Source organism: Dromiciops gliroides, chromosome 2, assembly GCF_019393635.1.
Source record: "Dromiciops gliroides isolate mDroGli1 chromosome 2, mDroGli1.pri, whole genome shotgun sequence".
NCBI classification, from domain to species: Eukaryota; Metazoa; Chordata; class Mammalia; order Microbiotheria; family Microbiotheriidae; genus Dromiciops; species Dromiciops gliroides.
In genome coordinates, this window is record NC_057862.1 from 80,274,926 (window position 1) to 80,295,159 (window position 20,234).

Here is a 20,234-nt window from a genome sequence, read left to right on the forward strand (position 1 = left end):
GAAGAAAAGTCTTCAGCTCTTCCTCCTGAGAAAGTAGTTTGATCATGAGACTCAGCAGCCTCAAGGTATCTGGGCAGGGGAACCCATTTCCATAAGAACCTCGCTAGCTAGTTTTCTCATTCATGAGCTGGGTTGCCCTAAACTCTAATGGAGAGGACCAAGGACAGGGGATTCCTCCTCCAAGCAGAGGCTCACCCAGACTGGACTCTGTTTATACTCTAAACAGAAATTAGGTTTCCAGTTGGATAGGGTTGGGCCCAACCTAGGGTAAGAAGCATGTTCCTTGGGGGTTAGAATCAATCTCATCACTCAGCCATGTCCTTCAGAGACTAACTGACCTTTTCAGGAATTGGCCCTTAACAGAAAAAAGCAAGGGAAAGGGCACATCACAACTTAATAATTAGCTATTAATATAATAGTATAATAATAGATTCTCTAAGTAGACATGGAATTTAATTACCATGGATTACAAAGTGGTGAACTATAAGCTCTTTATATTTCACCAAAAGTGGTAAACACCCTCACAGATGCTATTTTAATTTTGTGTGTGTGGTGCAAAGCTAAGAGCTGCAACTTTACATGAGCCAAGTACTTGCAATCTATTTTTAGTTAGTTATTGAAATAATTCAGGTGAATCGTTAAGCTAATTACATTTTATATGACAAGTATATGATTTCCAAGAGACTGTAGATGGGAAAAATATCAATGGAATGATGAAGACCTTTTCTTTAGTCATGTCCAGTAGGCCGATGGAGTATCTTTCACAGTTCAAATAGGCTCTAATGGTATATAGAGCTTTGTGAAATTGTCGCTCAATATCTGTAAGTTCTTCAAATACTTTGTTGGCTGACCATAAAAGTACCTGTGAATAATGGTAGGAAAAAGAAAGAATGAAATCTATAGTATTTAGGTAGAACATTAGAAAGATTAGAGTATTTGTATTAGGCAAAACAAATTTTATTTATACTGATATTTTATGACTATATTTCAACAGCTTCCTAATGTACCCAATTCTCCCTCAAGTAGGAGCAAGAGTAGACAATTGAAAGTAAATTGAGGGGACATCCTTTGTGGATTGATTAATTGGGACAGAGAAGGTGGCACAGTATTCTAACATAAAGAATAGTATCTAGTGAAAACTTGAATGTACAAATCTCTGAATATGGAACATAAGGTGAGGGCAGTGTGAGCTAGTAAGCTAGTAAGTGTCTGAGGTCAGATTTGAACTCAGGTCTTCCTGACTCCCAGCCTGGAGCTCTACACATTGCATGACCTAGCCACTTCCCCCTCTCCCACCAAAAGAAGTAGTGAGTACAAATGGCTATCGTGATTTCATAAAGAATAGGTCACATCACCCTGGGCAACTCACTTAACCCTCATTGCCCCACCAAAAAAAAAAAAGAAGAAGAAGTTAACTTTAAGGGGGCAGCTAGGTGGTGCAGTGGATAAAGCACCAGCCCTGGATTCAGGAGGACCTGAGTTCAAATCCAGCTTGAGACACTTGACACTTACTAGCTGTGTGACCCTGGTCAAGTCACTTAACCCTCATTGCCACACCAAAAAAAAAAAAGTCACATCAGACTAACTTTGTTTGTTTTTTTGTTTTTTACAATACCTGGAACTGGTAGGTCAAAAGAATGATGTTGTACATATGAGTTCACCTATCTTTTAGCAAAGCATTTGACAAAGTCTTTCATGCTATTTTTATAGAACATATGGAAAAAGATAGGCAAGATGATAGTATAATTAGGAAGATTCAGAATCAATTGAATGCATGAACCCAGAAAATAGTTATTAATGGTTTGATATCAGCTTGGAATGAGGTCTCCAGTAGATGGTTCCAGAAACCTGTGCTTGACTGTACACAATTTACCATTTTTACTCATGATTTAGATAAAGGCATAAATGGCATGTTCATCAGATTTTCACATGACACAGAGCTGAGAAAGCTAGTTAATATACTGGACAACTAAGTTGAGACCAAACAGAGACTTTGACAGGATTGAGCATTGGATCGACTCTAATAAGATATACTTTAATAAGGATAAATGTAAAATTTTTATACCTGGTTTCAAAAAATCTATTTTCCAAGTAAACGATTTCAATATGTATCATATAGACAACGAAAAGAGCTGATATAGACTTAGAATGCATTAAGAGAGACAATGTTCAGAACTGGGAGATAATAATAATTTTTTTTTCTGGTGAGGCAATTGGGGTTAAGTGACTTGCCCAGGGTCACACAGCTAGTAAGTGTCAAGGGTCTGAGGCCAGATTTGAACTCAGGTCCTCCTGAATCCAGGGCCGGTGCTCTATCCACTGTGCCACCTAGCTGCCTCCGATAATAATATTAATAATACTATCTAACATTTATATAAAGCTTCAAGGTTTGTAAAGCAATTTCTCTATATCATTTCATTTGATAACAGACTTACTGTACTCTACCTAGGTCAGATAATATCTGGAGTATTGGGGTTTGTTCTAGATATCAAAATCCAGAAAGGCTGTCAGTTTGTTTTGTTTTTTTAAAAACAAGTATTTAGGAGCAGCTAGGTGGTACTATGGATAAAGCACTGGCCCTGGATTCAGGAGGCCCTAAGTTCAAATCTGGCCTCAGACACTTGACACTTACTAGCTATGTGACCCTGGGCAAGTCATTTAACCCTCATTGGCCTGCAAAAAAAAAAAAATTAATTTAAAATAAAAAAATAAATAAAAATAAGTATTTATTAAGCACCTACTATGTTCCAGGAACTTAAAAGTGATGGGTATTCAAAGGCAAAAACAAGACAATTCCAGCCCTCAAGAAACTTACATTCTATTGGCAGAGAAAACATGTACACATAAAAATAGAGACAAAGATGTACAAAATAAATCCAAGGTCATTTTGAGTGGTAGAAAAAAATGTAGCTACTGGGGGATCAGGAAAGGTGGCAGATAATAAATAGGATACCTAGTTTCCTTCAAATCCCAGCTTCAAATGCCACCTTTCCTGATCCCCCAGTAGCTACAAGTATGTGTAGAATAATTTCACACACACACACATATGTATATGTATACTCATTTGTGTCTAATGGTAGCCATCTCTAGGGCAGGGGGTAGAGAGAATAGAAGGAGGGAAAAAAACAGTTTACATAATTTTGTTGTATATTTGAAAAGAATATCAAGTTGTGCATAATATGTTTGCAGTTTTATGTGCAATCATCTTTTTTATTGTACTATATTATGGAAATGCTTGTTTTATTCTATAAATTAAAATTAAAAATAAACATTTGAGAGAGAGAGAGAGAGGTAAGGAGGACAGGCATTCCAAGCTTTAGTGACTTCCTTCTCCCTTCAGGAGCCTTTGACACATGCTCACATAAACACATGCTCACTTTCACGCACTGGCTCTGGATTCCCTCATACTCTCCTCTCCTTTCCCCTTTTTCAGCTGAAGGCTCAGAACCGTGCCTATCAAGCCTATCTGGATTTTTGTCATCATAGTCTCCAGAAGTAGAATCATTCTATAGAGATAGCACTAGCAACTAGCGCACACTCAATCACAGGGTTTGAAGCACCAGCAGAGGAAGTCAACCCTAGTCCCCAGTATAGGATCCTATTTCTCTGTATACAACCAGTGCCTAAGCACATAGTAGACATTTGACAATGTGACTGATTATACTCAACAACTTCTCCTTCTACCCAAGAAATCAAGAGACTAGACTTCAGACCACCAGTCAAACCATAACAAACAGTGTCAAATCTGGGAGGGTTAGTAGAGAAACTACTTACTGCCCTTACTGCACAGCTAAATCTTCACATAGGTGTAGACCTGCCTCGGGGGTCTCAGCCCTAATACCCTGCTTAATGAGGTAAGGCTTGCCTCTGGGATTCTGGAGGAATTCCAGCTCATTGTCCCTTGTGCGCCTTCCTCAGCAAAAGAGTATATTGGTGACTGGTTTCATTATTCTTTTACCTGAGTTTTTCGAGATTCAATACTGTAGAGGTATGCCATGTGGTGCTGTCTTAGGACAAAAGAAACAAAATTGAGGTATTTGGAAAAAACCTATAAAGAAAAAAAAAGAAAACAACATGTGAGTAGCAATTAAATTTTCTTTCTTTCTTTTTTTTTCTTGTTCAGGGCAGATGATTCATATATAGGCAATATAGGTCCAATATAGAGAATTTCCTGTGTGAAACTTGGTCAGTCATGTCTGACTGTTTTGGGGTTTTCTTGGCAAACATACTTGAATGGTTTGCCATTTCCTTCTCCAGCTTATTTTATAGATGAGGAAACTGAGGCAAAGGAGGTTAAATGACTTGCCTAGGGTCACACAGCTAGCTAGTAAGTGTCTAAGGCCAGATTTTAACTCATGAAGGAGTGCACTGTGCCACCCAGTTGCCCTAAATAGACCCCTACTTATCTTTTTTGTTTGAATAGTATTTTAATTTTTCCCAGTTACATGTAAAACCATTTTTAACATTTGTTTTTATAAATTTTCAGTTCAAAATTTTCTCCCACTCTCCTTTATGTTTCCCCCTTCCTGAGATGGTAAACAATTTGATATAGGTTATACACATGCAGTCATGTAAATCTGTTTCTATATTAGTCATGTTGTGAAAGAAAAGAGACCAAATTTTTAAAAACACACAAAAAATTTTTTTAAAGGGAAAAATAGTATGCTTTAATCTGCATTCAGACTCCATCAGTTCTTTCTTTGAAGGGGGAGAGCACTTTTCATCATGAGTCCTTTAGAATTGTCTTAGATCATTATTGCAGAGAATAGCTAAAACATGTAGTATTGCTGTTACTGTGTACAATGCTCTCCTGATTCTGCTCACTTCACTTTGCATCAGTTCATGTAAATCTTTGCAGATTTTTCTGAAATCATCCTGCTGGTCATGTCTTTTTTCTTTTCATCATTTCTTATACAGTAACAATATTCCATTATAATCACATAACACAACTTGTTTAGTCATTCTCCAATTGATGGGCATCCCTTTAATTTCTAATTCTTTCCCACCACAAAAAGAGCTGCTATATTTTTGTATATATAGGTCCTTTTCCCTTTTTAAAAATTTCTTTGGAATGCAGATCTAGTAGTGGTATTGCTGGATCAAAGAGTGTGCACATCTTGATAGCCTCTTGACATAGTAGACCACTAATTATCTGTAACTTCTAGGCATAGAGCTGTCTGGGGTTCTGAGAAATGAAGTGCCCATGAATATGTGGCAAAGGCAGAACTCAAAACTAGGTCTTCCTGACTCCAAGACTGGCCCTGCAGGCTTTATGCCATGCTGTCTTTCATCTTGAAAAAGAAGCAAATGAGAATACAATCTAATTTCTAAAATGGAACCTGTATTTGTTCCTTGTCTCCATACCCGCCATTACCTCTTCGTCCTGCTTAGTAAATTCGGGCTCATTGATTTTGTTTAGGGCCATCATGACTGCAAGCACCTCCTTGCCCATCATAATAGGAATTGCCAGCATATTCTTGGTGGTATAACCCGTTTGCTTGTCCAGAAAGTCAGAAAAGTGGCTGTTCTGAAATAAAAGAAATATTCATTCATTTATTAAAGTTGTTCAGGCAGATCCAACCCTGCCCCCTACCCAAGGGCATTAATTAGTTCTCTGGATATTTGACATTAGGCAAATAATAGTGGTAGGGCATATGAGCTAGCTTGTCACTCCCTCTCACTCACCTCCTTTTCCCAACCCTTGATGAGAGGGATCTACTCCCCTTTGGGTGAGATTTTTTTTAACCATTTACCCCCTCAACCTCTCCTCTTTGGAAGAATTGTTTTCCTTTTAAATTTGGTTGTGAGAAACAATGGGAAGGAAAAGAGGAAGGTCCCACCTCCAACACCATCCCAATCTAGTCAGAGCCCACCTTCTTCCTCCCCTTCCCCCAGCACTGCTGACTCATTTATTCATTGTCTAGAGAGATCCTGATACACGTTTCTCTTTATGCCATAGGGAGTTAATTTTTTTTTCTTTTTTCATCTCTGAGCTCCCAGTCATTAGGTTGCTGGTTTAAAAAAAAAGCTGTGAAAAACTACAGTTTTAAATTTATTTTTCCTCTCAGATGCCCCCTAATTTCCCTTCTCTGATTCGATTCAACAATGACATACATAGATTAGGAGGCTCCCACCTGCCCCTCTTCCCAGGAAGGCATGAGAAGAGCCAAAGAAATATAAAGGGAAATGAAGAATAACCACCTTGGAGTCTGTAGTGGTCAACAATACAGCCTCTGATCCTACAGGCCACATGCAACATCTATCCACTGAGCCCATTCTTGGAATCTGGTACTGATGGTCTCATGGCTCTGCCTCCCAATTCCATATGCTCATGGGGCTTCTCTGGATACTCCTCCTCCTCTGCCCCAACCCCATGTTTACCTGCTCCTCTGATTTCCTTCCCCATAATCACTCACAGTGGAAAGAGTTGGCATATTGGTCCCATCAGTCAGGGGATTCCACAGAGGATCAAAGGTGTGATTTTTGCCTGAGAAGATTGCCATCAACCCTGATCTCTTTGGAAACAAGACAGTGCCACAAGTAAAAATGGCTTAAAAGGGGTGAAGCAATTTTCTAAATGGGTGATTGGCTGAATGAAGTGAGAGCTGGATTTTGTATCTACATCAAAGTGTATGATCCTTTTTTATATTTTTATTAAATATTGTCATATTTTGCACTAGTCTACAGTTTCATGAATAATGTGTTAGAATATGTTTTCCCACAACTCTGACAACACTGGATTTTATTTTATTCTTCCTTCCTTCCTATTTTTTTAAAATAATAAAGTATTTTATTTTTTTCCTGTTACATGTAAAGATAGTTCTCAACTTTTCTTTATACAGGCTTTCCAATTTCAGATTTTTCTCCCTCCCTCCCCCCTCCCCTAGACAGCAGGTAATCTGATATAGGTTATATATATATATATATATATATATATATATATATATATATATATAGTAACATTAATCCTATTTCTGCATTAGTCATGTTATAAGAGAAGAATCAGAGCAGTGATGAAAAACCTCAAAATAGAAAAAACAACAGCACCAAAAACAAAAGAAATAGTATGGTTCATTCAGCATCTATACTCCACAGTTCTTTTTTTTCCTTGGATTTGGAGATCTTCTATCATGAGTTGCCTGGAACTCTTCTGTACCATTGTATTGGTGAGAAGAATATAGTCCATCACAGTAGATCAACACTCAATGTTGATGATACTGTGTACATTGTTCTTCTGGTTCTGCTCATCTCACTCATCATCAGCCCATGCAAGACCCTCCAGGTTTCTCTGAACTCCTCCTGCTCATCGTTTCTTACAGCACAATAGTATTCCATTGTATTCACTTCCAATTCCTTGCCACCACATAAAGAGCAGCTATAAATATTTTTGTACATGTGGGTCCTTTTCCCCTTTTATTGGTGGTTTTTAAAGTAACTGAGATATGGGCTGGTGAGGCGATGGGTGAGTGTGAGGGGGCACATGTGCTCCATTGGGATTCCCTCATTGTCAGAGGAAAGCAAGGGAGGTTTCCTATGTGTTTCATGGCCCTCTGTGGTGACATTATGGGAGGAGATGGGCAAAAGTCTCATGGGACAAATGGACATGACAGGTTGTGAACTGCATACTGGTGTTTGATTATAATCAAGGATGTGGTGAGGTTCAAATAAGATAATGGATGTAAAGTGATTTGCAAACCTCAAAACTCTTTATAAATGACAGTTAATATTCTTATTCTTAATCTCTAGTCTAGTAACAACTTCTTCCCTGAACCTTCCAATGCACTCAATCCCTGTTTACAGATATATATATATATATATATATATATATATGGATAGAAATATAGATGAATGGATGGATAGATAGATAGGTGGGTAGAGAGATAGGTAGATAGGTAGATAGGTAGATAGAAAGAAAGAAAGAAAGAAAGAAAGAAAGAAAGAAAGAAAGAAAGAAAGAAAGAAAGAAAGAAAGAAAGAAAGAAAGGAAGATATATTTGGTGACTGGGATTTCTGAGGTGTAAATGCTCACAATGAAAATTTAACAATGAGCTCTTGCAAGCTAGTTAGAGCTGGTGCCAGTATAGCCCTGGTTATAATGCATTTTCAGGGAAATATTTTATAGAATGATAATAACAAATGATACTTCTATAGTACTGGAAGGTTTATGAAGATCCTTATTGGACATTATTTCATTTGAGCCTTAACAACAATCCTTTGAGATAGGTGCTATTATTATCCACATTTTACAAATGGGCCTGAGGGAGTGCCCAGGATCATATACAGTTAACAAGTATCAGAGCTGGATTTTGAATTCAGAGCATTCTGATGTCAAATCTAATACTCAAGGCAACGCACCTGTATGTAACACTAGCACACACTTGTATAGCTGTGAGCACTGGTCATATTCTAAGTAGCTATTTTTCATAGTCCTGAAAGTTTCTGCAGACCAAATAATTCTCAGTTTCAGAAAGTATTAAATTGAAGTCATTCAAGATAATTTTCTAAAAAAAGAGAGAGAAAAATTTATAGGGGAAGAGTCCACTCCAGGGCCCTGGCCATGTCACCAAGATTTTCTTTTTTTTCCATCCCATATTCTTCTCGTACCCTCTTTTTGTGCTCTGGAGATGGAGTATGTGTAGCTCCAAGCTAGAAATCTGCCATTATTCACGCTAAAATCTTGGCCTCAAATAGTAATGATAATGATGTAATAAGATTGTGAGACATCATTAACAAATAGTTTTAAGGTCAGAGCCATTGTTACATTAGGGGATAGTGATTAGACCTGTGATTTCATTGGTATAGGAATATCTGAGCGAGGAAACTTTCTCTACAGACATGCTTCGGTTTATTGCATTTTTCTTTATTGCACTTTGAAGACATTATGGGGTTTTTATTTTTTATTTATTTTTTATTTTTGCAAATTGAAGGTTTGTGGCAACCCTGTACTGAGCAGGTCTATTGACACCATTTTTCCAAAAGCATATGCTCACATCGTGTCTATGTCATATTTTGGTAATTCTCAAAATATTTCAAACTTTTTCATTATTATTATATTTGTTATGTGATCAATGATATTTGGTGTTACAATTGCAATTGTTTTGGAGTGCCATGACCTGTGCCCTTATAATATGGTGAACTTAATCGATAAATGTTATATGTGTTCCTACTGCTCCATTACTGGCCATTCCCCATCTCTCTCCGTTTTGTGGGACTTCCTGTTCCCTGAGGCACAACAATATTGAACTTAGGTCAATTAAAAACCCTACAATGGTCTCTAGGTGTTCAAGTGAAAGGAAGAATCAATCGATACAGCAAACTTCATTGTCATTTTTTAAGAAATTGCCACAACCTTCAGCAACCACCACCTTGATCAGTCAGCAGCTATCAATGTCTAGGCAAGACCCTCCACCGGCAAAAAAAAGGCTCTGATGATGGTTAGTAATTTTTTTAGCAATAAAGTATTTTAAATTAAGGTATGTACACTGTTTTTTTATGGGCATGATACTATTGCAACTTAACAGACTACAGTATACTGTAATCGTAATTTTATATGCACTTTGAAGCCAATAAATTCATGAGGTTTTTTGAGATGTTTGCTTTATTGCGGTGGTCTGGAACCAAATTCACAATGTCTCCAAGGTATATCTGTCCTAAGAAACAGCTTGGTACCTTTTCTGCAAGTTATAGTCTTAGCCCAATCTAAAAATGAGCTAGTGGACTGCCTCAGTAAGTACTGTGTTCTGCCTCACTAGAGATGTTCAATAGAAGGTTGGATGGGTATGTCATGGGACTTCTTGGTCAGGTAAAGGTTGGATTAGACATTTGAGGTCACTTCTAACTTTGAAATGGATTCCCCATAGCAACTGTGAGGTAGGGAGTATAAATATTATTATCTCCTATTTATAGATGAAGAAGCTGAGGCTCTCAGAGGTAGAGATGTGTGGTCAAGAGGCAGTTAGAAAAAAAAGGGTGTCAGGATTCTGACTCCTTGTCTTTCATCCACTATCATATTGCCTCTCACTAGATACTATGTTTCCTCTCTGTTGTGACACCCTATTATTGGTCCACCCACCATGTAATCCTCTGGTGTTGAAATGACACATTTTTTAACAGTAGAAATTTGAAAAGAATAAGATATAAGAGCATTTTAATAAGCATTGTGTTGGGGAGTGAGGGAGATAGGGAACAGGAATAATGTCTACCATTAAGTCAACGTTTAAAAGTTTCATTATAAATATTATTATTTTTGAGAGGCAGACTAGCATAGTGGCAGAGCTGGCTTCTGACTCAGAAAGACCTGGGTTCAAGTTCTACCCCTAGTATCTACTGGTTATGTTTCTCCAGGCAAGTCATTTAACCTCTCAATGCTCCTGGGGGCAGCTAGGTAGCACAGTGGATAGAGCACTGGCCCTGAAGTTAGGTGGACCTGAGTTCAAATCTTACCTCAGATACTTAATAGCTATGTGACCCTGGGCAAGTCACTTAACTCCAATTGCCTTAAACATCCAAGGCTATCTCTAGTTATCCTGATGTATATCTTGCCACTGGACCCAGATGGCTCTGGAGGAGAGAGTGAGGTTGGTGACCTTGCATAGCCCTTCCTCATTTAAGTCCAATTCAGTGGAAGTCATGACATAACCCCAATGTCACAGTCCTCTTTGAGAATGAAGGACAAACAACAATGTCCCTGGGCAACTCTGTAAGATGAGCATAAAATGCAGAAGAGTTGCCAATCTGGATTGGTAGAGGGAATTTCCTCTAGAAGCTCCTTATTTATTAATTTTTTGGTTGGGCAATGAGGGTTAAGTGACTTGCCCAGGGTCACACAGCTAGTAAGTGTCAAGTGTCTGAAGCCAGATTTGAACTCAGGTCCTCCTGAATCCAGGGCTAGTGCTTTATCCACTGAGCCACCTAGCTGCCCCCCCTCAGAAGCTCCTTATATCAATGAGATGGTAGGTCTGGTTCAAACTATTATCTTTGAAGGAACATGTTCTGATACATAATATAGGCACTCTCCCCTGCCTACGATGGGAATTTGTGATACTTTGGAGCATTGGGTTAATGGGCATTTTATAGCATGTAGACAAACCTTTGGATTATTCTTGCTGATGAGGGACAAGGGTAACATGGACCCATGAAGTCTATAGAGCATTTTTTCAGTAGTTTCCACCTTCTTCCTCACTGTGCCCTTGTAAATTGATGAGAATTTTCTAACCTCTTCCTGTACCTGCTCACCCCCTAGTGGAAGTGTTAATAAGCTATAAAATAATTAAAAGGTAGCTAGCTGATGAGTGGAGAGATGATCCCCAACCCAGAGGTCCTCTTGTTCCACCAGTAGAAAGGAATGGGCTTTCAGAAATCAGCATGTGGATCCTTTTCTAGAGTAAGGGGTGTTGCAAGACAGTTTATGGGGGTCTGTGTTAAAAATTAACTATGTGATATTTTGCAGGTTTCATGATAGTTTTTACAATAGTGTAGTGGATAAATGGCCAGTCTTGGAATTGGAAAGGCTTGCATTCAAATCTTACCTTTTACACAAACTAGCTAATTTCCCTCTGCAATTCTATAAAGCTATAAATTGCATAGTTGCTAATCTGCCTTGGCATTGGCTAATCAACATCAGACATTCCCTACACTGATGAAGTAACAAGCCAGGACTCTGGTTCACTCCCCTCAAAAGTCATCTACCTGTGTTAACATTGACAAGTCAATGGGACCTCAATTTCTTAATCTGTCAGTTGAGAGGGATTGGACTAAGTCATCTGTGGGAGCCCTTTTTACTCTAAGGTTTCCTTGATTTTGTGATTCATCTTTCTTCTGGGTCCAGTAATGTGTTAATGGCGGGAGACACACTCTTCAATCAACCCCATTTAGAATCATGGTGGGAGGACAAAAAGGGAGGGGCACCACTTCTGAGCCTGTTTCCTTGTCTTTCAGAGGGAGAGTTAGAACTAGTACTCTTTTAGAGGACCCTCCCATTGTGAACTGGTTTTGGGTATAGGTCATTCTCTGTAATACCTGCTGTTCTTCTTGTGGGCAGACATGTGACCGTGGCTGCAGTGTGCTGAGTACTCCCACTGTGCTTGTTCCCTGAACTTAAGAAACTCTGCCTATTAATTACATAAAGGCCACAGAAAGGAATAAACCAATGTTTAAAAGCAGTTCATTTTTTTCTAATTAAAAATGAAAGGAACCAAAAATCTTTTGACTTAGTGTTTACTTAATAACCCAATGTCCTGCCAATTATGAGCACCAATTCAGCTAGAGACGTTATAACTCATGTGAACATGTTCAGGTTTGGTTTTTTTTCTTACGTAATTACCCTGAACAAAAAAAAAGGAGCTTTTTGGTAGCAAATGACTCAGAATGTGGAGCTACCATCCTTCCAGCTGATCAAAGCACCTTGCACCAAGGGTTCACAGCAGTGTGTTGTCCTCCCTAAATCTATGCCCATCACCTCTAGAAGCAAACTTGGGTCAGCTTCACCAGAGAGAAGGGCATGAAAGGAATCACCCATGTGGCATCTTTCTTGATCTCTGCAGTCTTTTCCCTATGTAATCAGCTTCATGAATTTAGAAGGATTATCCTTCCTGCCTGCCCATGGCTTGTCAGAGGCAGCCCTACAGGGAAAGCCCAGCATTAATAGTAGCCCAGCACAAAACAGTCCTGTAACAGCAGTCCTTTTGCAAGACCTTTTCTTCCTACCCCATCTTAAGGTACAATGGTGATGGCCTGTGTTTGTATTGATTATTTCCTTCAAGAAATTTTAACTGTGTTATATACATTGTATGTAACTGATCCAGATAATCCAGACTTAGAAGAAAGGGAGCTTTCTTTGGAATTAGGAAGACCTGGGTTAAGATTCTGGCTCTGTTTCGTACTAAAAGTGTGACAAAAGGTAAAGTCTCTTAACCTCTCAATGCTTCAGTCTAATGTCTATCCATATGGAGAAAAGAATTTCTATAACTGGAAATTCCTACCCTTCCAATAACATAATAGAATCAGATCCCTTCCTCTTCTCTCCCCAACAAAAAAATTCCTATGGTGTAGAAAAGCTTCAAACAAAAGCAATTATATTTAATTTTGTTTTAAAATCCATATGAAAATGATGAGAAAATGAACTATCTGAACTTCCACTTAGCATCTCACTGTGGAACCTGTTTTTAAGTTCTACATGCTGTAAGTGGTCTGTAGACAGAAGAGCAGTGTTCAGGAGTGAACCTATTTGGTTAGATTAAAGGGAAGACTTTACGGTCAAGTGTTGGAGAAATCGAGAAATAATCTCAGAAGCAGTAAATAATGGCAAATAAGTAAACACATTGGAAATGGAAGAAACAAAGGGAGAATAGGAGTCATTTTGTTGTTTAGTCATTTTTTGGTTGTGTCTGATTCTTTGTGACCCCATTGGGGGTTTTCTTGGCTGAGATACTGGAGTGGTTTGCCATTTCCTTCTCCAGCTCATCTTACAGATGAGGAAACTGAGGCAAATAGGGTTAAGGGTCTTGCCTGGGGTCTCCCACCTAGAAAGTATCTGAGGCCAGATTTGAACTCAGGAAGTTGAGTCTTCCTAACTCCAGGCCCAGCACTCTGTTCATTGTGGCACCTCACCACCCTTAATAGGAGTCATAGACCAGCATACTACAGGACTTTGAACAAACTTGCTTGAATTTCTCTGGGGTTCCACATCTGCAAAATGAGGACATTAGACTAAATGATCTCTAAAGTCCCTTCAACTTCTTTGATTCTGTGGTCCTGTTAAAATTCACATCTCTATTAATAAATATTTTTAGTGTAGCAACTCAACCCAGATTTCCTGACTTCTAAAGGTAAAGAAGGTAACATGTAGACCAGCTCTTTGGTATCTGTCACAAACAAACTTTACCCCCATGAGTCACTTTGGGGGCACACTCTAGTTTAAATATACCTTAGCACAAAGGCAAAATTCTCTCGCCTTGAGAAATAGTCTCTATTTGCCTACCCCAACACTCCCCTTTGTAGAACTCTACCCTGATTTCACAAAAGACTGTCTCACTTCAGGAATTTCTTCTACCCGGATCATATTTCCAGATTAGAAACAATCCTGGCTGCGTTTCCCACAAGCACCAGGGACAGTCTTCTCTCCCAAAAGATTGTTCTTTTTTTCTCAGGAAAAAAAATCAAACTTGTTTTTTGGGATACCTTTTATCTTCCATGGAGAACATTTCCTTAGAATGCCCCTGTGGGATCCCCAGCCTGGCATCATGGAGGATTTCAGGAAGCAAACAGCCAATCACTTTATGCTCCAGCCTGGGGAAAAGCATTTACTCACTGGGAAGAACAGATGAACTGATAACATATTTGGGGCAAACAATCCACCAACCTCAGAAGTTATAGGATGTGGGCTGAATAAACCCTCAGCAGGCCCCAGGCTCTGGTCTATCAAATAACAGCAAAAGAGTATAGCAAATACAGGAGGAAGTTCCAGTCATTGTCTCTCTCCTTATGTCCAATTAACCAAGAGCAGCTGCATGACTAATAGGAATGGGTCCCTAGGCTACAAGTTTTGCTTTTCCATGAGACCCTCCCCTGAAAACAGGTACTCTCCCCTACTCACTCTATGCCCAGGTCACCTACCTTGGTTACATCTGGGATATTAAAGGATTTTTTAGTATGAGCAACCCAACCCACAATGCCGATGTCTAGAGGGAAAACAGCTTCTTTGTCAGGAGGCACGAGGTTCTCCTCCAGCTTGGAGGTTGGGGTGACATCGAGCAGCTTTGACGCCACCTCTGGAATTCCATTGCGTGATCGGCAAATGAACATGCTGCAGCGGTCTGCAGACAGCAACTGGCACAGCCTCCTTAGACCCCGGTGCACCACCACCTCCATGCTGGCTGCTTCATCCTGAATGTTCTTCAGCAACTCAAAGATCAAGGCAGATTCCTCTACTTGGGTCATCTCCTTAAAGGAGGTACTCTCTTTGATGGATGCCTGGCTGCTTTTGAAGACTTCTCCCAGCACCTCTGCCCGCAGCTTCTTGTCAAAATATTCCTTAGCAAACTGGGGGTTGTTTCCTAGGTATCTCTCCACATCTTCCTTGGTGATCTCACCCATTTTGGCTTTGCTTTTTCTTTTTCTTCTTGCCTCTGAAGAATCAAATTGCCTATGAAGCAGTAACAGCAAAGGTGGTGGGGAGGGAGGGACAAGCAGTAACAGCTACTGAGGAAACAGGAAGAGATATGCACCACTTCCCAGAGGAGACATCTTCTGGCCCCTCTCCAACCTTCTGAAAACCCAGAGATGTGACAGAAGGCGCTGGCTTAGTGTACTCTTAGCCAGGGGTAGCCTGGAAGCTGTGACTTTGTTGTTCAGGACACTAAGCCCTATAAGCGCAATTAGCTCCTAAATCCTGAGAGAATCATTTGAGCATCTTAGATCAATCCATTCTTAGACATCAAATCACAAGGGAATATGTCACAGGCAATGGCCTAGCACTGGTTAACATCTTTGGTGAGGACAAAAATCTAGGGAATTTCACAAATTATGTTTATTCAGCATTCTCTTTGTAAAGTAACTGCCTTTTCTTTTTTTAAAGTAATAAACATTTTTATTTATGGTTTGGGGTTCCCATTTTTATCCTTCTTTCCCTCCCTCCTCTCCCCCTTCCCTGAGGTGGCAAACAGATATAGGTTATACATGTAGGATTATGTAAAACATCACTTTTTAGTCATTTGTATAATAAAATTTGAGTAAAAGAAAAAATGAAAATGAAAAATAGCATGCTTAAGTCTGTGTTCCATCAATATCAGTTCTTTCTTTGAAGGTGGTTGAGTGTTGGAAACCACAAAGTCTTCCCTTTGGAGGTGGATTGATGTTTCATCAATGGTCCTTTGAGGTTATCTTGGATCATCATATTGTTGAGAATAGTTAAGTCTTTCACAGTTCTTCATCAAATAATATTGCTGTCTCTGTGCACAATGTTCTTTTGGTTCTGCTCACTTCACTATACATCATCAGTTCATAAAAGTCTTTCCAGGCCTTTCTGAAATCATCCTGCTTATAGCACAATAATATTCCATCACCATCATATACCACAGCTTGTTTAGCCATTCCCCAACTGATGGGCATTCCTTTGATTTCCAGTTCTTAGCCACCGCAAAAAGAGCCGCTATAAGTATTTTTGTACAAATAGGTCTTTTTCTCTTTTTTGGGGATGTCTTTGGGATATAAACCTAGCAGTGGTATTGCTGTATCAAAGGGTATGGACAGTTCTATAGTCCTTTGGGCATAGTGACTGTTTTTTCATTGAAGCAAAGACTAATTTTACACTGCTAGTAAGGGAAACCATATGGATTTCAGAAGTGTATTTTAATTTATCAAGTCATATTTCAGGGAAGTGGATTTGGCAGGCTATTTTAAGTGCCCTTAATTCTAATCAAAGAAAACTTTATTTAAACAAAATCTATTAATGATTTGACAGCAAAATTACATTATGATGGCATAATAATATGGGATACAAGTAGTACATTTTTCCATTAGAATATGTGTTCAAATAAACATTTGTGATATGTAGATATTATGGCTAATGACATAACACAAAATAATAAACACAACAGGGAAGAAAAATTAGCAAATCAATTGTGTTTCTGTTTATAATCCTATTGTAAACATGATTTTCTTTACTCTCCATATTTTAAGAATGCATCTATTACTCTGATCATGTATGGTAGGCATAAACCATGTTATTAGTTCCCTAACTAAAAACAAACACAGTGCATGACATATAACAGATCTCTCTCTCTTTCTTTTTTTTTTTCGGGGTAATCAGGGTTAAGTGACTTGCCCAGGGTCCCACAGCTAGTAAGTGTCAAGTGTCTGGGGCTAGATTTGAACTCAAGTCCTCCTGAAACCAGGGCCAGTGCTTTATCCACTGAGCCACCTAGCTTGCCCCCCCCCCCGTATAGCAGATCTTTAATAAATTCTGGTCAATTTTGTATATATCTTGTATTTATTTATTTGTGAACATGTTATATCCCCCTAGTAGACTGCAAGCTCTCTGAGGGCAAGAGACTGCTTGGTTTTTGCCCCTAGGAAAATTGATGCTTTGCAAATTGCAGGAACTTAATGAATAGCCATTAAATGAATGATAGATTCTATTTGGACTTTGCACAGGACATCATCCATGACATTGATGAGAACCTTGAAGATCATTTGTTTCCCCTTGTGATACTTTGATTTTGAATTTTTGAAGATTGTTGAACACAATCATCGCTAACATCTGCCATGGGATATTAACATATATACCGGAGACACCTTGTGTGACTCTTTAAGGCTATATTCTTCTCTCCTAAGTCAAATGCTTTTTTGTAATTAATAAAGGATAAATATGGTATGATATATTTTGTTTATGGAAGAATCCAGGGCAAGGGGTGGGTTAACCATACAATCCTCTGATCTTGATTTAGTTTCTTTTCTTCCAAAACTGGGAAGAACCACAAATCCCAGGGGGTTTTATGGCCAGGTCAGCCCTTGTCCTGGGTGGTTACAGTTATATTCTCTATACCATATGCTTTCTATAACTATGTCAATTGTGTAATTATGAAGTTGTGGCTTGTTGTAAAAAAAAAACTGTCTATGAAAGTCTTCTTGTTCCCTTCTAGTATTTTCACTACGAATGACTTTATTGCATTAATAGACCATTCTTGTACATTTTATAAAGATAAAGTAGGTATATGGGTTGTCAGGGCATCAGGATATGACTTGGCTCTTGAAACCCATACCCAATCACCCTAAGTTTTAGCAGGTCTTACCAAGTTGGAAAGACTTCAAGTATAATCCCCAAAGTATCTCCCATTTGAGGAACAGCCTACTTAAATATAGAGAGCCTCATGACCAGGAAGTAGACACTAGATGATAATTTTTTTTTTTAGTCATAATGATACACAAAACAGATACAAACAGGGGCAGCTAGGTGGCACAGTGGATAGAGCACCAGCCCTAGATTCAGGAGGACCTGTGTTCAAATCCGACCTCAGACATTTAACACTTACTAACTGTGTGACTCTGTGCAAGTCACTTAATCCCAATTACCTCACCAAAACCAACCAAACAAACAAACAAATAAAAAAAAACAGATATAAACATAAAATGACCCTTTAGAGAAAAGGATAAAGAAGAGAAGGGGGCAGCTAGGTGGGGCAGTGGTTAAAGCTCTGGTCCTGGATTCAGGAGGACCTGAGTTCAAATCCGGTCTCAGACACTTGACACTTACTAGCTGTGTGACCCTGGGCAAGTCACTTAACCCTCATTGCCCTGCAAAAATTTTAAAAAAGAGAAGACATGCCTCTCTAGCCCAAGCTGGTAGTGATTTCAAAAAATGAGAACTGCTAGATAAAGGTAATATATCATTGCTTATCACCTTTTCTTTGAAAAATTTTAACTAGGTGTAACAATCACCAAAAGAGGTGCTGTAACAACACAAAAACTATAAAAGCTAGCAAACAATGTGTCTTATTATTAACAGATAGACATGGCAGTCAAGAGCAACACAGGTTTAGAGTTCCAGGTTATTTGCAAAAAATTATGGAGAATTATGCAAAATCAAAAGCATCATTGCTCTACTAACCATCCAAAAGCAGGGATGTAAAAAAGCCCCCGAGACTTCTATTTCACTGATACAACCTTTATGAATCCAGAGAGACCTCCATGTCACAATGATACAAGGGGAAAGGACTTTTGACTACATAAGTTTCATAAAAATATGAGTTTTAAAAGTCTAGGCCAGGGCAGCTTCTGTTTAAAAAAAAATGAAAAGCACTAGAATTAGAATCAGAAAACCAAGATTCAGGTCAGGATTCACCACCCACTTTGCTGTGTGACTATGGGCAAGCCAACTAAACTAGCAGATTATAATAGGTAGAGTGCTTGATTTGTAGTCAAGGAGATCAGAATTTAAATACTGCTTCTGCAATTTTTGCTGCCATTGACAAGTCACTCAATCTATTTCTACTTCAGTTTCTCATCTTTAAAATGGGGATAATGGGAGAGAATGCTGATCATATCTCCCTCACAGGGTTGATGTGAAGCCTAAATTAGGTACTCTATTTAGAGCCTATTGAAACCTTAACTCACTCTATCAATCTATATAGGCAGACCGGGCAAATGCGAGCTATTCTTAAAGCACCGAGTCCAGTGAGTTATCATTATTGTTATTATCTTTCAATATAAGAAATCCAAATTTGAGGGTCTTTTCTAAAAAGCACTTTCCAGGAACCAGTTTCCTCTGGTGGCTCAATGGAGAGAGCACTGGGCCTGGAGTCAGGAAGATCTGAGTTCAAATCTGACCTCAGACGCTTAGGAGTTGTATGATCCTGGGCAAATCACTTAACTTCTGGCAGTCTTAGTTTCCTCATCTGTAGAATGAGGATTATAAAAGTATCTAGTTCATGGTGTTGTTGGGATGATCAAAGGAAATAATAATAACAAGTGCTTAATAAATTTTTTTAAGGGATAACAAATTTTACAATGAATTTAACAACATCCTCCACAAAGTCAAAATACATTTTAATTCTCAGTGACTTTAATGAGGAGGTAAGCAGAGGGGAGGAAAGTGAAAAATATATCGGAAAATATGTTTCAGGATTAAGAGGCCGAAGGTTTGTAAATTAATAGAAACTTCACACCCACATGTAACAAATACATCTCAAAAAAAGAGAGCTGCAAAGTGTCAGACATAGCAAGCCCAAAACAAGAACACAAAAGAAATGAAAATGCTACCTCTTATAAGACAGAAAATGATTTTGCCAGTGTGGCAGTCCTTTCAGAATTAATTATTTGTAACTTGTCAGATATTGTTTAGAGCAAAGGTAAAAATTAGGAGAAAAGATAAAGACATGAAGAAATTGGGTGTGAGTGAGTATAAAAGCTCTAACTCAACCTATTTAAATAAGCAGTTGACTCCCTAAAGTGGGAAATGGCTAAAAGTAAAGATGTACTCTTATTATTACTTAGAGTAGTTTAAACATTATAAGCTAGTTGCTACAAAAAAAAAGATGCCAAAAGAAATTACAAACTGCTGGGTGGGGGGTGGGGAGTCAGCTAGGTGGCACAGTGGCCAAAGTACCGGCCCTGGATTCAGGAGGACCATAGTTCAAACCCATCCTCGGACACTTGACACTAGCTGCGTGACCCTGGAAAAGTCACTTAACCCTCATTGCCCCTAGAAGAAGGAGGAGGAGGAGGAGAAACTGCCAGAG

General features: G+C 38.8%; 1 protein-coding gene across 1 annotated transcript in view; it reads right to left on the reverse strand.

Annotated features, from left to right (window-relative positions):
• The window catches only part of PDE6C (phosphodiesterase 6C), an 85,925-nt gene extending 70,832 nt beyond the window's left edge, over positions 1–15,093 (reverse strand). Inside the window, exons 1-4 of the mRNA XM_043984273.1 lie at positions 14,614–15,093; positions 5,375–5,527; positions 3,959–4,048; positions 722–862 (exon numbers count right to left, since the gene is read on the reverse strand). Coding sequence (XP_043840208.1) covers positions 722–862; positions 3,959–4,048; positions 5,375–5,527; positions 14,614–15,093 — 864 coding nt within the window. The remainder of the gene's footprint in view (positions 1–721; positions 863–3,958; positions 4,049–5,374; positions 5,528–14,613) is intronic.
• Positions 15,094–20,234: the final 5,141 nt, after the last annotated feature.